We start from the raw sequence: 20,349 nt of genomic DNA, 5'->3' as shown, positions 1-20,349 counted from the left end.
TTTTACTTTAAGTATCTGTACTTTCTGCTACACTACATTTCTCTAATGCGTTGAGTTACACGTTACATTCATGTTGTGGTTTTTTGATTTGTTCGTTAGTTTGAAAGTAACCGATGGCGAGAGGGGAGTTGCTCCATTGAATCACTGCAAAGTGGACAGTTAATGTTAGACCCGCCTTCAAGAAGAGCTGGGCCAATGACGTATATTCTAGTAAATACATCATTAAGTATAAGTTTCCCCTTTGTCTCATTTACCAGGTCTGTTTGTTTGAGTAGAGTTCAGTTACATTGACCTCTTTTATGGGCCCAATTTTGTTATCTGTTATGATTTACCAAAGTTGTTTTTTTGGGGTTAATTAAAAAATATGTATTTTTGGACTTAACCTGTGCATGACTGTCCTTTTACTGCTCTGTCCATCACACGTTAATGTGGTACCTCTACTTTTACTAGAGTACATTTTTGTTTGTTTATTTGTACTTTTACTTGAATACAGTGTTTGAGTACTTTCTCCATCACTGCACATGATATACTTTTCACTGTGACCTGGACCGGCCTGACCTGTTGGATGGGACCCTACAAGACCAGACAAAAACTGAGACCAAGTCCAGCAGCTGAATTTCAGAAGTCTTTGCTGTCCCCTGCTGGTCATCATCTTTATTTAGGTCAGGTGTGATAAGCCAAGCAAGCAAATAAATAAAATCAAGCTGACAAAATAATGAGGGATGGCCAGTTCACACGGTCAAAAGCTTCTGATTCACAGAGCGAATGTGTGTCCATGGTGTCCCCCGCCTCTCACACAGCGATAGCTGGACAACCTTCACATCAATGTGAAGAAGGACCCCACTCACCCGGCACACACACTTTTTGTCCCACTCCCCTCAGGAAGGAGGTTGAGGAGCATTACGTGTAGAACCACTAGACTGAGGAACAGCTTCTACCCTGAGGTTGTTAGACTCATGGATCTCTAACCAGAATAACCACTGTAAAAAAAAATCACATGTTGCTGCTGATCTGTTTCAATGTTGGTGTGTTCATGCATGCTCATCTGCTCACACGGACTGATGTTCATGTTTGTGCTGATGTTCGATGTAATGTTTTATGTTATGAGTGCTTGGTGTATATTTAGTTGATGTTTTTCTTAGTTCATATCTTAGATGTTATTGCTGTTTTTCTTTTACTTTTTATTGTTGAATGTAACTGGGACCCTGTGTACATAATTTCACTCCACCACATGTACCACATGAGGTGCGAAAGACAAAGAAACTCAAGAAGATGAAGGAGATGGTCGTGGACTTCAGAAGGAACAAACACACCTGAACATAGGAGGATCTGCGGTGGAAGTGGTCTCCAGCTACAAGTATTTGGGTATACACATGAATGACAACCTGAGCTGGAGGAACAACACCACCAGCCTGATCAAGAAAGCTCATCAGAGACTCTACTTCCTCGGATGGCTGAGACAAGCTGGTCTGAGAAGCTCAGTCCTCACCTCCTTCTACAGGTGTGCAGTGGAGAGCATCCTGCTCTCCAGCATCAACAAGTGGCATGGAGGCTGCACAGCTGCAGAAAGAAAAGCTTTGCAGAGAGTGGTGAAGGCTGCACAGAAGACTGTTGGAGTCAGCCTCCCCACCATCACAGACATCTACACCTCCAGATGCAGGAAGAGGGCCGCCTGCATCATGAAGGACCCCACTCACCCAGCACACACACTTTTTGCCCCACTCCCTTCAGGAAGGATTAAGGAGCATTAATTGTAGAACCACTAGACTGGGGAAGAGCTTCTACCCTGAGGCTGTTAGACTCATGACTATCTAACCAGGATAATCTGAAAAATCACATCATGCTGCTGCTGATCATGCATGCTCATCTGCTCACACAGACTCATGTTCGTGCTGCTGTTCGGTGTATTGTTTTTATGCTGTTAGTGCTTAGTGTATATTTAGTTTTTTTTTTTCTTAGTTCATATCTTAGATCTTATTACTGTTTTTATTTTAATACTTTTGTTGGATGTAACTGGGCCTCTGTGCACATAATTTTGTTCCACCACATGCACCACATGTGGTGGAATGACAAAGAACCTTGAATCCTTGAATATGAACACCAGTGACCCCCGCCATCCGAAAGGGAAGCAGCGGGTAAATATGGACGGATGAATAAATATTACCCTCCCTGCTGTCACCAAACGTCACCGCCATGGTCACCACAGTCCAGGACTTGATTGACTTAATTATAAAATTGAAAAGTTACCTATAAAAAGTTATCAAAATTTCACCAACAAGCGCTCCTGGCTTGGAAACTTGTCTACAAACACAACTTCTCTCTAACTACGTACTACATTTGGAACAATGGGAATATTCTGAACAACAACAAGTCACTTTACTATAAAAACTGGATGGATAATGGAATTATTCTGGTCCAACAGCTATTAATTGATAACAGAACCATTTTGTCTTACACTGAATTTCTGACCAGATTTAACACACCTGTAACACCTAAAGAGTATACTGTAGTTTTCATGCTCTACCAAACTCCATGATGCAGCTCGTCGAAGGAACAAAACCGGATCGTTCATCTAGAAACCAACTTAGAAGCCCCATAATGCTAGGTGAAATAGATATCACAAAAAAATAAACATGTTATAACTATCTTATAATATCATGTCTGCAGAAGATTACTTTACCTCCCAGTAGATTTTTTTTTGGTCCTCTACTTTTGGAGAAATTAATTGGAAACAAGTGCATAACAAATAAAGTTAAAGAGGTTTCATATAAAACCAATCATAATGTATACGCTGTTAAAAAACACTGGAAAGATTTAAACTTGATATTGACTACATTTTATGAACTACACATGGAAACAATTTCTTATTCTATCAATGTAATCACACAAAGACATTCTGGACAGATGTACAACAGAAAACTGGACAAATAATTCACCTTGCAGAGAAAGACATATTATGCTTCGAGAGTAAGGATATGGACAAAGACTTAATCTACTTCACCCATCCTCTGAAAATTCCACATTCACAAGAAAAAGTGGTCCAACTCCAAGCCAAGCATAACCCACTTCAGCAAGAAACTTTACATATACAGCACCACTATTACAGAACTTGAAAACAAAAAGGCAATGAAAACCAACTCAGTTCTAGAAAGCGTAATGTAAATTTATATAACCTGTAAATAAATTTGTTTTGTAGCTTTAGACTTTTTTTTTTAACCTTTTGTACTATTTCATAATCATTCTTTTCTATACTTGTATACTATTACTTTTGTACCTGCCAATATACCCCTGGCAGACACTTGTTTGTAAAATTGATAAAAGGTTTGTAATAAAATAAAATAAAAAGTCCAGAACTTCCTCTTTCCTTTTATGGGATGCTTCCAGTAACCGGTCACACAAATCTCGCGTGACCGGCTTGTATCGCGATATTTGGTGCTAGCAGTCATCCTAGCTAGCACGAGTAGCTGTCAGAGAACCGAGAGTGGACGAACGGGCGGAGAACCGAGCCGTTACACAGACAGCAGGCAACCGGTACCGGTTCCTGCGGTCACCGCAACATGGATCGTAGCACAACCCATCGGTCCCTGGTAGAAGACGGAGAGCTTGAAGACGGAGAAATCTGCGATGATGAAATCGAAGAGAGCGTTCCGTTTCGGCGGGGGGATGGGATGAGGAGGCCCCGCGGCCGAGGTCGGTTCAGAAAACCGCACCATCAACCGCACAATCTGCGGCCTCTCCTGGGCCTCTCTCCTCCGGACTTTCACCTCCTGATGCCCTTTAACCCCGGACCTCATCTCCTCGGCCCGTTCCCCCCAAACCTGCCCGACAGGCCTCCGCCGGCTCCGCACGGGATGCTGCTCCCACCGCCTCCCGGACTCCGTCTACACGGTGAGCCGAACCCACGGTCCAACTTCTGGGAGCGGAGCCACGGAGCCCTGGGACGGTTCAGACACCGGACACCGAACCGTCGACGCGGCTCCTGGTTCCGAGGTGCCATGGGGGGGAACAACATTACTCCCCCAGGTTGGTTCGGGCCCGGACCCGAAGACGTTCAGATTCACAACTCCCAAGCCTCGAGAAAACGTATCCTTTTGTGGTTCTTTAAAGAACCGAGCCCGAACTGGCTCCACAGACTGTCACTGATTCAGGGGAAAGCTGGTGCCGAACCGATCAGAGGGTCCTCTACCAGCGACTGGACCTGAACCTTATCCAGAATCTGTCCGAACCTTGGTTGACCGTTTTAAACCCGTTTAGTGAGGTAAACAATCAGAACCAGGTGAAGCGGGCCGGGTCCAGCTGGTTCTGCTAATCGATCTGATGGGAACCTGAAGGTGGTGAGCACGCGCGCGTGCACAGTATGACAGTCATTTAATTTATAAATAATTTTTCAACAGATCAGATTCTAAAAAGTTAATATTTTATTCTTTTCTTCGCTCCTAGATTTTTTTATAACTAAATAAATTGTATATAAAAATTAATAGAAATGTTTGTATTGTTTTTCTTTTATAGTATAATCTATGCTTTTTTTTATTATTTGAGTATTTCTGGTGTGTTTTATTTAGAGTTGTAACTAAATTGGCAGATAAGATCCAAACGAGTCCAATATTTTTTATTTTCTTGTGACTTTAAGTCCATAATTATAAGTAAATATTAAATGTTTCTTATCGGACGCCTCAGAGAAGCAGGTTGAGTGGATCTGGCCCAGAAAACCATCTTCTGGTCCCCCCAGAACCGAGACCAGCGTGGATGAGAGCTTCGAGGAACTGCTGTTCAAATACAAGCAGATCCAGCTGGAGCTGGAGTGCATCCGCAAGGCTGAGACCATGGCGCTGGAGCCGGCACTAGAGCCGGCGGCGTCCCCCGTGGATGCTGCCGCTGCTTCGATAGAAACCAGACTGGCACCAGAACCGGATCTAGCAGCAGAGCAGCAGCTGGAGAAGGAAACCAAGAAAGTGTTTCAGGCGTTCAACATCAAACCCCTGCATCAGAAACTTCCCACCCCAGCTGAACTGGACGAGCTGCACAGGAAGTGGACGGGGCCTGACACAGGAGGCGGTGCTGACGGTGGGTCTGGATGCTGCTCATAGATTCGTCTGGATCTGATTCACAAGTCAGCAGATATGTTTTGTGTTCAACTTCTTGCTCTGTCTCATCAGGTTCAGAACCGGGAAGCTCGGAAGCTGCCCTACCAGAAGGAGACGCCGCCGCCGAGGAGAAGCCGACGATGTCCTGCGACAAGGAAACCAGTCGAGAAGAGAAGCAGAACGTTGGCTCCCACGTCAGTGAATCGTCCGTCTCCAGTGAGGAGTCGACCGTCTCACCTGACAAGGTGAGCTCTGAGGATGACTTCATGAACGTGAACCCTGAACCTGAATGAGTTTGGCTGCTTCTTCCTGCTCCTGTAAAAGCTGTAACTTTTCAGACATAACAAACTGAACGTTTAAATTAAACTCCACCCCCTCGTGGTCACAAAACCTTCACATGCTGCCGCCATCTTTCTCATTTACAGATGTTCATTGGTAGAGGGGCATTGCATTTACACAATGATGCTGGTTAGGTTTCCAGCATCAGTTGCCACGGTAACAGAAGTGAAGCGGCTTCATGATGCTGAAAGTCAGAGCTGGTTTCATTTGACAACAGCTCATCAGACACTATAACTGGAGATAGAGTTAAACTGATTTTTTCTGTACTCTGCTGTTTTTGTTAAGCTGTAGGTCACGTGACCTTTGAGATGCTAACCTGTGTGTCTTTTCAGCCTGTGGAAAAGATGGAGGAGGAGGAGCTGTCTGAGCTGCAGCTCCGCCTCCTCGCGTTGCAGTCGGCCAGTAAGAAGTGGCAGCAGAAGGAGCAGCGGGTGATGAAGAGGAGCAAAGACCGGCTAATCAAAGCCCCCCAGGACAAGACCTCCAGCTCAGCTTCAGGTTCTGTAGCAGCTCCAGCTGACAGGCCTCAGAGAGTCACCACCAGGTCCGCTTCCTCTGCCGCCGCCGCTGCTGCTGCAGACCGGAGCAGGAGCAGGTCCAAACCTGCAGACCGGGACCGGAGCAGGCCAGCTGACAGAGACAGAACCAAACAGAGTCCCAAGCCTGGTCCCAGAGTCCAGCCCGACCGGGCCCGGACTCCAGGAAAACTTCAAAGCGCCAAAAACCTGATCAGCCAAGGTGAGATGATGTCCTGCAGGTGGCGGGAGGGGGCGGAGCTTGCTTTGGAATTTCAGACTGTTCATAACGCTGTCAGAACCAGAAAGTAAACTGTCAGGAAGTAAAGTTTAGTTACCTGTAGTTTTTTTCACTGTAGGGTGAAGTCTGATTCTTTATGAAAATAAGCTGATTGTTCAATAAGCAAAGTGTTGATGAGGTGCTTCCACACAGGTAGACCTCCACCTGCACAGGTGTAATCATTTCTGGAGGCGTAGTTTTTACTCTTCGTTAGTCTGTTTTTCAGACAAAATCTGTGTCTGTGGTTGAACTCGCCCGACTGATGTGTCTTGCCACCATCAGGCTCAACAGCGAAGCAGGCGTTCAGGAAGCAGCAGCTGCACACCTGGAAGCTGCAGCGGCAGAGGAAGCAGGAGGAGAAACGGCGGCAGGAGGAGGAGGAGCGCCGCAAGCGTGAGGACGAGATCCGCCGCATCCGCGACCTGTCCAATCAGGACGAGCAGTACAACCGCTTCATGAAGCTGGTGGGAGGGAGGAGGACGCGCAGCAGGGTGAGCTCCCAGCACCTGTTCAGGTGAGTCTTCTGTCACCACAACAACCAGTAATCAGCTGTCTGTTCAGTCCAGAGACCAGGACCGCAGGAAGTCTGCGGGCAAACCGGGCCTGGATGCCTCAGGGAACCTCTACCAGTACGACAACTATGATGAGGTTGCCATGGATACGGACAGTGAGACCGGCTCGCCAGGTTGGCAGGATTCACCTGAGCATCCTTGTACTTCCTGTTTCTCGTGTGACGCCGCTCACATTTCCTGTTTCTGTCAGTGCCGTCACCGACGCAGAACTTCCTGTCATTGGATGAGATGGGATGTTTCCCTCCGCTGGGCCTGTATGGAGCAGAGTCTGCAGCATACGGGATGGTACGCACCCCCAACCCCTCACTCTGTTCCTTTAAAAATGCACCCTCCCTCTTGTAGTAAAGTAATCCATTACTGTAATCTGTTACCTCCTCTCCCTCGGGATTTTGCGCAGCCCTTCATCCACCCCATGCTGTCTGGTGTTCCTCCCCCACCTCCTCTCCCTCCCCCACAAGATGAGCTGGAGCCTCCCCCGAAGCCTCCATTTGCTGATGAAGAGGAGGAGGAGGAGATGCTGCTCAGGGAGACGTGTCTGATGTCAATGGCCAATAAGAGGGTGGCGACAACAGAGGTGAGTCCACTCGCACCCGCAGCCTTAAATGGTTTGAACGGGTTAAACTGGTTTTGGTACCAGTTGCCTGCTGAGGAGAATGAAAGCAGCTTTGTGTGTTCTGTGACTTAGATATCAAACATCCCACCTGACTCAGGTGTGTCCTCAGCATTACAGGAAACAGTTCAGCTCCTTCAAAATAAAAGTGCGGATTGAATTTTATCATTAGAACTGCTCAAACAGGTGAACTGATTGAACTGACGATGCATTTGGTCTTCTTGTGTGCAGAAGAGCTCCAGTGGTCCTCCATCTCCGACGTGTCCTCCTCCTACAGACATCCAGCCCCCGCCCAGAGGGAACCTGAGCACTGTCAGCCTGAACACGGTTCCTCAGACCCGGAGCAGCAGGTTCAACAGAACTCCCCAGGCTGCCAGAGGTCCATTGGTGGTAAGGTGCTGCTGAACACCTTGATCCAGGATCAGTCAGGGAACGCCCCAATCCATGATCAGCCTGGGGGAACACGCTGATCCAGGATCAGCCTGGGGACCACTGAGCCAGGGCTGAATTGTAAATGTTCCTGTATCTTCTCTCTGCAGCTGCCTCGACACAAGGCAGTGGTGGTTTCTCTCGGAGACTCTGACGACAGCGACTCGGACGTTGACGCCTGCAGCTCCTCTCCGATGGTCTTTGGAGGTCTGGAGTTTATGATCAAAGAGGCCCGGAGAACGGTGGAGGTGAGCCTCACCCTGTGATTTTTTTAGATCAACAAATATTTCTTTACTGTTTGTCCCAAAGTCCAAATACAAACGTTTGGGTGACCAAGTCTTTTCAGTCGCTGCACCCAGACTGTAGAACAACTTTCTCAGGCCTTGTGCTCCATCACTGATCTGGGCTCTTATCTTAAAAGCTTTTTATTCAGACAGACTTTTAATCTCTGGTGGTTCTCTGGCATTTTTGTATTGTTTGTTTTCAACTTTTCTATTTTGAAGCACTTAGTGCACCTTTTGGCTTTTGGAGAGAGCTCTATAAATAAATGTTCATTGATTGATTGATTGATTCACGTTTAATAGGCAGCAAAGCCAAAAGCGGCACCAGTTAGTGAGAAGGAGAACAACCCGGTCAGAACTCCAGAAGCTCTCCCTGAGTCCAAGAAGGCTGAGTACCGACTGCTGAAAGAAGAAATCTCCAGGTAGGTCCAGAACCTGTCCGGCTGCTCACAGACTCCACATGCTGGTGATGTGAAGGTGCTTGAAACGTGTCCTGGTGCTGCAGCAGGGAGAATCAGAGGACTCTGAGGGATCACAGCTCACCAGCCACATCGGAACTGGTTCTGGAATCGTCCCTGAAACAGGCTGCACAACTCAGGGTGAGCGAGGCAGAACAGAGACTCAGTAAGCACAGGTGAGTCCTCCACCTATCAGAGAGATGACAGTGGCCCGATGGGCCAAATGTTCTGACGTATCAGTGACTCAGAGGAACCGGACTTCAGACCTGAACTTGTGGTTCTTGTCTGCAGGGAGCTGCTGCAGAGGGACGAGATAGTTCTCAGACATCTGCTGCAGCAGGAGCTGAAGAAGGCGGAGTCTCTGAAAGCGACAGAAGCCAAGGTGGCCAAACTGAGAGAGCAGCTGCAGGCGTCAGAGAAGATCCTTACTGCCAACAGGACGCTGCTGAAGAAGCTGCAGGAGCAGGTACCAACTGTAACACACATCTCGCTGCCTGACTCTGGGAGCAGCTCACAGATGAGGAAGGTGTTGAGTTTTCTGTCACCTGCAGGTGCAGCGTGTCGAGCACCGCGTGTCCTTGAAGAAGACACTGGAGGTTCAACTGGAGCAGGAACTGAACCAGGCACAGTTGACTGCCAGCAGAAGAACCAAACGGCCAACGGACTCCAGTCAGACTGCGGTGAGACACGACCTTTGACCTTCCACTCTCAGCACAACTTTATTTAAAAATAACATTTTAAACACAAAAGGTTCAAAAGACTTGACAAAGCAGAGCAGATGTATTTCAGATATATGTCTGTCCGTCTTGTGAGCTGGATAACTTGAAAAGTACCAACGTGCCGACTTCCAGTTTGGTGAGTGGCTGCATCTAGAAGTAAGAACGGTCACTATCAGACGTTGTGTTGCCACATCAAAAGATGACAATCACCATTTATATATGTAAATCGCCCACCCCTATTATTTGAGGAAACTGAGTTCTAGTTTTACATTGCTTAAAAGCATAGTTTCCTCAAATAATTTGGGTGGCTGAAGATTAATCTATGGTGGCCATGGCCACCATTGACCACCCCCTGGCTCCACCTCTGCACCTGGTGGTGGATCAAATTGTTCCCTCCACTCCAGGATCCGTCACTCTGCAGGAAAAAAACCTACCTCTGTTCTACTCAGTGTAATTCCTACACACCTGAATATTTTGCACCAAAAACATTAAGGTTTACTTATTTACATTCTCTGTTCAATTCCAGTCCAGAAAAACACTCATCTCAAAAACTACAAACATTCATTTTTCGAATCTCTCATCAGCAGGGAACATCGTAGTACCGCTTGTTGGTCTTACAATACGTTTAATCACGTCTTAAAATTTTATATTCGTTCTGTGTGTCTGTAGTTCTGAGGATTCCAGATATTTTTGATGTAATTAAACGTAAATTCCCATCATGCATCAGGAGGAATTCATTTTCAGACATTTATCCATCCTTGCAAAATAATCTGGTTGCTCTGCTCATGAAACTGATTTGTTGTAGTTTTTGGGATGATTTGGATTAAATTTGAATGAACAAATAAAATCATTGACTAGTTCATGTAGGTCACATTTAAACCATAACGGTCAGTGAAAGGTCTTACAAAGTCTGTGCTGGTATTCTCTGCAGAACATCAGGACTAAACTGTCCAGATGTTTGTTTTATTTACAGCAGAACATGTCAGGGCTGCAGAATATGAGTGAAACCAGCTCTGGTGGTAAAAACATGCCCTGAGTTGTGGGCAGTTGACATTGGAACAGAATGGTGCCACTCAGTCATTGGACAGGTTTTCCCTCCTCCTTCAGCCAGAGGTGTCCGTACGCCTTCACATCTATAACGTGTTTCTGGGTTCTGTTCTGTTTTCTCAGCCCGGTAAGCTGCAGCGTCTGGACGCGGTTCCTCGTGACTCCGAGCGCCACTTCAGCGAGCTGATTGCTCAGAAACGGCGGCTGCAGCAGCTGGAGTCCGAGTACGCCCTCAAGATCCAAAAACTGAAGGAGGCTCAGGCCCGGCGCAACAAAGGAGTCCCTGCAGAACCCCCCACAGAGCAGTTAGACCCAACCTCCACCCCCCTACCGGACCCTAAGAACCGACAGCCGCCCTCTTCCAGTCCGTTCCACCTGCCCCAGCCCTCCCTACATGACCTGTCCCAGGACAAACTGGTTCTGGACAGCGAGGATGTCCCGGACGTTGAGGATCAGGAACCAGAACTTGCTGCTGCAGCGAAGGGCAGCCGCCGCAACTCCCTCCGTCAGTCCAGCAGCTCCTTTACCAAACCCCACCTGGATACTCCAAACTCCGCTCCCTCTAAAGACGAAGCCAAACTGACCAAGATGGCGGCCAGCACGACGCTCCCTGCAGAGACGTTTGCAGGGTTGGACGTAGACGGTTTGAAGAGGAGGTACCAGCTGCAGGCCCGGTTGGGAGATCTGCTGCAGACAGAGCTGCACAGACTGGGGGAGGACATGAACAACACCCCCACTGCACAGGTGATGATGACCTCTGCACAGAGTTAAACAACAAACCTAAACATGCATTTTTTTATTTATTTTGGAGCAGTTATTGATTAGTTAAATTAATTGTTAATGGTTAGATTTGACTAAATAAACCATTATGGATCTGGACGGTGTGACTGTTTCCATCACATTCCCTCCTGATGTTTCTGAGGTTTTCATTCACCATTTCTTCGGTGGTTTTGTTTCTGGTCAGGTGATCCAAGTGGAGGTGGAACCAACGAGCCAATCGGTGGTCTCCGAGCTGAAACCCGTCTCGTTTGAAGTATACTGCAGTCCGCTGCGGGTCTTCAAGTCCTACAGGTAGGAACACACGAGTGAGGTCTACAGAACTGCTTGAACGCTGAGGTCAAAGGTCAAGCTGGGTCTGAACCAAGTTCCTGTTCCCTCGCAGGTTCAGTCCATATTACAGAACCAAGGAGAAGTTGTCCCTCAGCTCGGTGACCTTCAGCAACACCATTGAACCAAACAAGTGTTTCTGCCGCTTCGACTTGACGGGAACCTGCAACGATGACGACTGCAGGTGGTGGGTGTCAGCTCTTTGGTTCTGATCCGAAACCCGTCCTGGCTGCTTCCTCTTTAACCTCCCATCTGTCTGCAGGCAGCACATGAGGAACTGCACTCTGAGCGGGAATCAGCTCTTCCAAGACATCCTGTCATACAACCTGCTTCTGATTGGCTGTTCTGAGAGCAGCTTGGACCAGGAAGTCAGCACCGCCACAGGTAGGCTCTTCTGGGTCTCTGCATGGGTTTACAATCACCTGAAGCTGCTGATGATCAGGGGTTCTGTTCTGATACTGGGCCAGATCAATTCATACCAGAACTTTTAAAAACAAATCCATTCTGCTGCTGTTGGTGAAACGAGTCAAATGCGTCTCCTGTGGTTCAACATTACTGTTAAATGTTTTTGTTTGTTTGTTTGTTCAGAGGGCTATTTGAAGAAGCTGTTCGGTCCAAACAAAGACCGGATGGGGGTGGACCAGAAGGCCGTCCTCCTCGTCAGTAAAGTCAACGAAAGCAAACGGCATGGTGGGTAGGCTCTGCTGTAACCATGGTATCACCAGCTGCAGCTTTCAGATGCGTGACCCGTGTCCGCTCGCTGTTTGCAGTTCCTCCGTTCACCACCTTCAAAGACACGAGGAGGTGGAGGCCGAAGCCCGCGACACAAAGCACTGCCAGCCCCGAGGATGAAGGCAGTGATGAGACTTCAGCTGGATACCTGATGCCTGCAGGAGGAGGTGAGACACGTCCTCAGGACTAGAACTGGCGTCCTCAGGACAAACATTAACGTTCTAAGGTCAGAGACACTGACATCTTTAGGATAGCCACAAACTTTTTCCTTTTATCATGGACTATAAAATTTTTCGGTTTTGGTTGCTGTACACATTAAGCTCCTCCTCCTTCTATCATCATTAGTGACTCTTCTTGTTTGTGGTTGACAGAGGACATCGTGAGCATCAGCTCGTCTGCTGTGGACGTTGTCACGTCTGAGGACAGGCGGTACTTCACCAGTGAGACGGACGACATCTCAAACCTGGAGGCGAGTGTTCTGGAGAGTCCTCGAGACACTCAGCTGTGGATCAAACTGGCTTTTAAGTACCTGAACCAGAGTGAGACGTGAGTTTCCTCCTCCTCCTGCTGCTGCTGCTGGTCCGGGTCAGTCGTGGTTCTGGTTCTGACCGTATGCTTGTTTCCTGCAGCTCTGCAGCAGAGAGTCTGGAGGCAGCTCTGAACACGCTGTCTCGTGCTCTGGAGAGTAACTGTGATGACCCCGAGGTGTGGAGTCACTACCTGTCGCTGTTCTCTAGGCGTGGCAGCAGGGAGGAGGTGCAGGAGATGTGTGAGATGGCGGTGGAGCACGCCCCCGACCACCGAGTGTGGTGGAGCGTAAGTCCTTACTTCTTTCTCCAAAACCAGCTAGAGGAGCTTCATTGGTCTGAATTGGGTCTAATAAACCCTGCTGGTTCTGTTCCTCAGTACCTGAACCTGGAGAACTCGTATGAGGGGAAGGACTACGTGTGCGAGCGGCTGCTGCACTTCCTGCAGGCCGAGGCAGCATCGGGCGTGACGGAGAAACTGTCCTTCCAGCTGATTGAGGCGCTGCTCTACAGAGTCCAGCTCAGTCTGTCCACGGGCCGGATGGAGACCGCTTTAGCCATCTTGCAGGTAAAACCAGCTTCGTGTCTCGACGGGCCGGTTCTGATCAAATCTCTGTGCTGACTCGGCACAAACGCACGGGAGTGTTTCACGGAGAAACATTAGAACAAAGGGATCTGAAACATTAGAACAAAGGGATCTGACTCAACTTAAGATGAACAGAACGTTGTCCACAAATATTTCCTGTTGTTTAGAAGAAACGTTCTTCTGATTCTTTAGAAACAACAAAAATGATATTTCATGAGTTTTTGTTGGTAATATTTGAACAAAATTGATTTCATTAGGAAAAATTTAACGTTCTTACTGTCTGGAGCCATTTTAACACTTATTCCAGTTCAGATTATTAACTTTGAGGTTATTTGCCACTCAGATTTGTAGATTTTTTTATTTTTTTTTATCCAAGTCTTTTTATTGAAATTCTCTTTATTTTTTTAGAACATACCTATACATAAGAGAAGAAAACGTACAACAAAATAACATAATCCCACCCCACCCACACCGGATCAGCCGTGCAGACATGAACGTGTTAAACAGGCACTGACATATTTTGAACATACGATACAAATGGCTGCCACGTGTCCCAAAACCTCAACAGAACCTTTCAAAGTATATCTGATTTTTTTTTCCAGATGAAAATGATACGACTTCTCTTGTCCAGTGTTTATATGGTGTTTATATGCTGGGGGATGCGAATCCTAATGTTGCACCTTCTCATGCATCTTTCCACGACTTGGCAGCACGATGGCTCAGTGGTTAGCACTGTTGCCTCACAGCAAGAAAGTCCTGGGTTCAATCCCCGGTTGGACCTGGGGTCTTTCTGTGTGGAGTTTGCATGTTCTTCTCGTGCTTGTGTGGGTTTTCTCCGGGTACTCCGGTTTCCTCCCATAGACCAAAAACATGCATGTTAGGCTGCTTCAGGCCCAGGCCTCCCTTGCAAAAGAGATCTGTGATCTCAATGGAATTTGCCTGGTTAAATAAAGGTTAATAAATAATTTGCACTGCTTCTTCAGCCCATTTATTTCATCCCTCAGCGCCATCACAGTGCTGCGCAGAGTGTCGACTTGGTCCATCCAGGTGGACAGTCCTTCGATATCTTTTAACACTTTTGTTTCACCTGGACTATTCCTGTTCTGAGCGTCGTGATGCTGTTCGCCACCTCCGCTCTCACAGCTTGAAGCTCATCCTTTGCGAGGGTGGCTTTCATTTCAGGTCTCTCTTGTAAATGAGTCTTCGAGGCTCAATGGGATTTATCTGTCTAAATAAAGGTTGAATGAATGAAAAATTTCCAATTTAATCACCGCTGAAATTTCTGTTTTAATAGAGGCCAGAATGTCCGACTTCAGGGCTCACATGTCTGTCTCTCTGGTATCGGGTGGGGGCGAAGTCGAGCCCCCGGCATTGGAAATGTCTTGACCCGAGGAGGTGCTAGGCCCCGTGGCTGTAGAAGTCGTATATTTATATTTAAGTTTCAACACCATTTCAAAGCTTGAACAAGTCGATTACCACTGTCAAATAGTAGATCATCCAACGTAAAGACAGCAAGAATATCTTCATGCGAGCCGGTTCTTGCGCAGTACCGGCAGGAGCCCAAGTCAGCACATCCTACCTTATCGCCGCCATCTTGTGTCCCCAGATTTGTAGTTTTTTGTGGTTCTGATGGTGTGCATCAGTTCTGGATGAGTTTTATCTGTTTGACCTGCACCTCACACAAACTTCTGACAACTTTCTGGAAAACAAAACTGCTTTTAGCAGTGGCTGCCCTTTTTTAAAAAAAAAACTAGAGCAAACAAAATCTGCAGCTCAAAAACCCAGAAAGGAAAAAGAAAAGAATCTGCTGGATCTGGGATTTTCATTGCTGTGATTGTTTTTCTTTCTATGACGCCAGTTGCGTTTGTTTCAGACGGCCTTGAAGTCAACTCAGGACCACAGCGTTGCCGACCACCTGACAGCCGATGACCGGGCGCTGCTCTGGCTCTCCTACATCCACCTGACAGAGTTTGACCGGCTGCCGTCCAGCCTGTACGACCCGGCTGAGTTCGGCCCGGCACGACTGACTTGCAAAGAGTCCTTCATTCTGCCGTGGAGGACTGCGCAGGACATCAGCACGCCGTCTGACATCCTTGTTGCTCTGTTTAAAGGTACGAAGTGGAACCACAAAGGTTCTACAGGAGCTGGACCTGCTTTAGGTTCTCATATTCTGTGTTCCTGTTCCAGATGCTGTCGTTCAGTGCAGCGAGGAGTCCAGGTCCGACAGCGAAAACACGCTGGCCTGCATGCCGCTGCACACCAACCTCCTCTTCCTCTACAGACTGCTGCAGAGGTGAGCCCGCTACTGTTTCCTGGACTTCTGGACTGGTTTTAATAGGACTCCAATGACAATGGTGTGTCCCTGCAGGTATGATGAAGGTGTGACGTTGTGCGAGTCTCTGCTGGAGTTCCGTCCCGACTCGTGCATGCTACGTGACTCTCTGGCTGACCTCCACATCAGCAGAGGAAACTCTGAGCAGGCGGTCAACATGTGGCTGCACACTCTGGCTGAGTGTCCCCACAACGCTCAGGTCTTCTACCACTGCTGCAAGTTCCTCATGACACAGGTGCGAGCCCAGGCTGCTTCTACTGGTCTGTAGCTCATTTGTAGGTACTAACAAGTGTTTGCAGGCTGTATGCAGCCGTCTGCTGGCGTCTGCAGTAATCTGTAGGCCACAATAAATTAATCAGAAAAATAAAACAGGATCTGGGCCCAGATAAACTAGCAGAAACGATCAGAGCTGATGTTTCACTTTGGATTCTCTCTTGCTGCTGACGAAACCAGTTTCTGTTTCTCACCTGAATGTTTGATCTTCTCGGCAGGACAAATCGAGCGCCATCCCTCCGCTGTTCCGAGGGTTCATCCTGTCACTCTGTGAGGACGAGCAGAGTCAGAAGACTCCTGTGGATGTGCTACGGTACGTGAAGCTCCGCCCCCACACACTTAATGTTGGTTCCTGAAGATTGAACTCCTTTGTAGATCTCTTGAGGTCAAACAACCAGATATTCCAAAGAGAACTAAAGTTGATCTCTGCAGCAGCTGCTCGTTGTGGAGTTTTATTTGTTTTCATCACGAGGTGTCTGAAACGTGAGGATTAACGTTTTTTGTCCCATCAGTTACGTCCTGGGCTTTCCCACCGAAGAGCTGCTGAGCGGTCCCATCATCAGGAAGGAGCTGGAGGAGCAGCTCCAGCAGCAGATGTCATACCTCCACCTGCTCCACTGGTGAGTCAACCTGAAGGTCGTGAGGTCATCAGTCAGGTGACCAGGCTGTGGGTGGGGCTAAACACACGGGCTGATTCTGAGCAGTTTTCTCGCCTGATGGCGTCATGTTTAAAACTGCTCCTCGTGTTTGTGTTTTCAGTCGCTGGGTGTGGCTGCACGGTACCGTGGAGGAGGCGGCGGAGGCGTTCGAGCGAGCTCTAGGCTCTGTGCTGCAGCTGGAGGAGCTTCGCACGCTGTGGATGGAGTGTGTGTCCCTGCCACAGCACAATGACCTGCACCTGGATTGCCCTCCCTGCTGACTCACCTGTCTCTCTCTCACCTCAGCTACCTGTTGTTCAGCTGCAGTCCACATGCTGGCGCCGCCTCCCAGAGACTGTTCCCAGACCTGGTCCAGCGCTGCCTCAGCACGGTGCCGACCCGGCTGGAGCTTCCCTTCAACTCAGCAAAGTTCTGGAGCTGCTACAACTTCCACAACAAGGTATGAGAGCAGCAGCTGCATCTGGCTCTGACCAACTCCACAACCTGTGAAAAACTAGTTTCACTCAGACAAACAATAGATTAACAAGTAAAAGCCTGATGACCTATTTCACCTGGCAGCTATGAGGCTCCGCCCACTGCATGATGATGGTTCTTTTTTTCCTCCTGCAGGTGGTGTCTCTCTACCTGAGGTTTGTTCCAAAGTCACAACGAGCTTTGGTTCTGGAGAGACTTCGAAACGCCATGCCGACCAACGTTGAGCTGGGCCTCAGGTATACACACACACACACACACACACAGAGTGGCAGGAAGAAGGACACGCTGTCATGTGTGAGATGCGTCCTCACTTTGTTGCTGTGCAGGTTGTTACATCAGGAGTTTCTGGATGGAAACATGGAGCAGCTGAAGTTTCAGGCCCGCATGCAGAGCAGCAACGCTCCCAGATGTTTGTCCAGTTGGAGAATGTGAGTGAACACTCCTGCAGGATCTGAGGTGGTCCTGAGAAGAACCCAAACACTGATCTAACACCAACTATCCCTTCAGCTATAAATCTGAACCAATAACAGTTTTAAGATTGGATATATCTGAATGTTAGGCCTTTTGTTAGTGTAGGTACTAGATGTTTACAGATAAACACAAACATCAAAAGAACCAAACAGGAACGATGTTTTAGCCCAACAGAATGTGAGCCGTTTTGGCACTGATTGGTCTGTAACAGCTTCAGCTGTTCTGGTGGGATCTTTAAACAGCTGGAGGTTAAAATCAGAGCTGATTCGCTGTTTGTGGTGTTTGTGTTCAGAGCCATCGCTACGGAGCGGGAGCTGAAGGAGCGAGGCCAGGTGAGTCCACGGACAGGGGGCGGGGCCAGCTGCAACACTCACTTCCTGTTCTGTTGTTTGTTTCTGCATCATCCGGTCGCTCACGTCATCCAGTCTGCAGAACATAGGTGACTTCAGCTGAATGCTGTAAACGGACCTGATGCGGCCGCCAAGAGTCGCTGCTGAAACTGAACACACCCGTGTGTCTGCTTCCTCCTTCAGGAACCTTCAGTTCCTCAAACTCAGACAAGCGGTCCACATCAGGATCAGTTGGTGTTTCAGTGTTTGTCATACTGTGTGTCCTCAGGTGTGTTTTGCTGCAGACTGGATGAAATGACTGACTGAAGGCTGCAGCAGCATTTTGACATGAACTTTAAAGCTCATCTCTTCCCTGCAGGTGTTACCTACCTGTGCCCTCACCTGTCTCAGGTGTACTGAAGCTGTCAGTGTGTTGTTTGTGTCGGCAGAACGGAGCCAACGCTCCGGCGTCCACCTCTTTCTTCTTCTATTCTTTTATTTTATCTGTTTTGTTCTTGTAGATGCGACTTCTGTATCAGCAAGCTCTGCAGAACCTTCCGCTGTGTGCCGCCCTGTGGAAAGATGTAATTCACTCTCTGTGACACGACACAACAAATAAACAAACAAACAGCTGTTTACACTCACTCACCTCTGAGTCTGCCCTCAGACAACTGAAACAGCACTTCCTGTTAAAATGGATGAGGGAGGCTTTTCTTCTGGCAGGCCAGCCTGGCTCAGAAATTTGAATAATTGGTGAATGATGAACTATGAGTTGTTAGTATCTTACCTGCAGGTGATCTGATCGCACTCAGTTCAGCCAGAGAGGATTTATTTTGTGTTATCTCAGCTCAAAGCAGATGAAACAGTTTTGACTCACCTGTGTGCAGTATGTTTACCTCCCCCTCCCCGTGTGTCTTCACCTGTCTGTCCCCCTCCCCCCCTTTCTTTACAGTGGCTGCTGTTCGAGGCGGCAGAGGGCGGAGCCTTGGAACACCTGAGGCGACTGGTTGATCGCTGTCAGCAGGCGGGGGTCAGCGTGAGTGTCGGGGCGGTCGATCTGTGATCAGACTGATAGTAAAACTAATCTGACTGATTGACGAGGTAAGGCCACGCCCCCACCCCGCTTCTCCCCGCCCCTCTTCTCTCACAGTGTCTGTAAGTATCAGCTGCTGAGTGCCGCCTTTGCTCTTCATCACCTTCTCTTTAGTTGCTCTCACCTTTCAGTTGGACTCATTTCCCTCCCTTTTTTAATTCACTCGCCTGAGAATGGAGGGGCGGGGCAACTTAACATGCTCCACCCCCCTCAACTCTTCCCACACACGTTTTATGTTTGTCAGAAGAAATCAGGAAGTTTTATTTGTTAAACCGATCAAAGTGAGAAGCGATCAGTATTTGTTCAAGTATCTGTGGAGCGCAGCCGCCCGCCAGCGTTCTGTTTTCTGATTGGCTGAGTGAGTGTGAGAGACTGCCACGGAGATTGAGGATGCCACAGGACGCCGCCACGCTCAGCCGGACTGCTCAAGTGCAATCTGTTGACACGACGACTAAAGAGACGCTCGTCGCACTGCTGCTGTTTTTCTACATGTCAGATGTTAATAAATTATTTTCTCTAAATATTGAAACAAGTGTCGAGAGTTTTTATTGTTTATATGAATACTTTGCTGAGACAAATGAGCTGCAGCTTCAGCAAAAAAAAGACTAAATTAACTTTTCAATGAGGGAAAAAATCTTAAAAGCATTTAAACAAGAGAAGAAGAAACTTTTAGAAAACATATTTGCTTCCTGATGACCTCTGACCCCCAGCAGCTGAAGCTCTGATTCACTGGAATAAACTTGACATTATTATTTTGTATAAATCACAAAATCTGAGAAAAAACATTTTTTATACAAACTTTTTTTTTTTCATTAATTTCAGGTTTGGTCCGAACAACCAGTTCTGAGGAACATATTTAAACCTCACTCCTGATGATTGTTGTCCCACCTGCCTTCTCAGTAACAATTACAAATGGGCCTTAATCAGGTTAAAATGATTAATATTAGACTTATTTTGGTTACTTTAGACTACCTGGAGTCTGGTGACGGTAATTTATGGTCCATACTCTTGAGTTTGGATTTGGTAAAAAGTTTTACTGTTATCAAAACAATACCAAAATAATTGCTCGATCAAATAAAGAAGCAACACCTGTCACATATTTAATATCTGCAGAGGAATCAAGACAGCTGTCTTCCCATATCTTCTGTCTGATCACATTAAAGCCAGCCCATTAAAAGAATAAAAATCACTGGAAAATAAATAATTTTTGTGCATTTGGTTAATGATACTACATTGTTCTTAAAGAATGAGGATTGATTAATTCATTTAACCTTATACACGCCGTCTCATTGAGTCACAAGGACTTTCAAAAGAGAGACCTGTTTTAGACCCAACGTATAGAGACAACAAAAAGCAATTAAAATCAAAGTTTGTTATAAAAACAGTCAAATAAAGGTCCCATAGAAAACCAGATAAAACACTAAAAGCATTT

The 20,349-nt window shown here is 47.4% G+C and overlaps 1 protein-coding gene across 1 annotated transcript; it reads left to right on the top strand.

The window, feature by feature from the left end:
• The first annotated feature begins 3,444 nt into the window (after positions 1-3,444).
• Positions 3,445-19,319, top strand: LOC119416143 (zinc finger C3H1 domain-containing protein). Its single transcript, XM_037683333.1, has 35 exons — positions 3,445-4,083; positions 4,678-5,064; positions 5,157-5,329; positions 5,756-6,161; positions 6,501-6,709; positions 6,780-6,903; positions 6,981-7,075; positions 7,188-7,364; positions 7,632-7,790; positions 7,940-8,077; positions 8,414-8,532; positions 8,616-8,744; positions 8,860-9,034; positions 9,120-9,248; positions 10,458-11,078; positions 11,299-11,405; positions 11,497-11,628; positions 11,704-11,825; positions 12,030-12,131; positions 12,212-12,340; positions 12,545-12,719; positions 12,803-12,989; positions 13,080-13,268; positions 15,160-15,397; positions 15,474-15,579; positions 15,655-15,853; positions 16,110-16,204; positions 16,404-16,511; positions 16,651-16,755; positions 16,836-16,989; positions 17,160-17,260; positions 17,351-17,452; positions 17,788-17,827; positions 18,346-18,408; positions 18,777-19,319. The coding sequence occupies exons 1-35, from the start codon at positions 3,558-3,560 to the stop codon at positions 18,885-18,887; spliced, it is 6,132 nt and encodes a 2,043-aa protein (XP_037539261.1). The 5' UTR covers positions 3,445-3,557; the 3' UTR covers positions 18,888-19,319.
• Positions 19,320-20,349: the final 1,030 nt, after the last annotated feature.

This window comes from Nematolebias whitei, chromosome 10, assembly GCF_014905685.2.
Source record: "Nematolebias whitei isolate Nwh7 chromosome 10, NemWhi1, whole genome shotgun sequence".
NCBI lineage: Eukaryota > Metazoa > Chordata > Actinopteri > Cyprinodontiformes > Rivulidae > Nematolebias > Nematolebias whitei.
The sequence above is the reverse complement of the archived record's forward strand: the minus strand, read 5'-3'. Positions and strand labels throughout refer to the sequence as shown.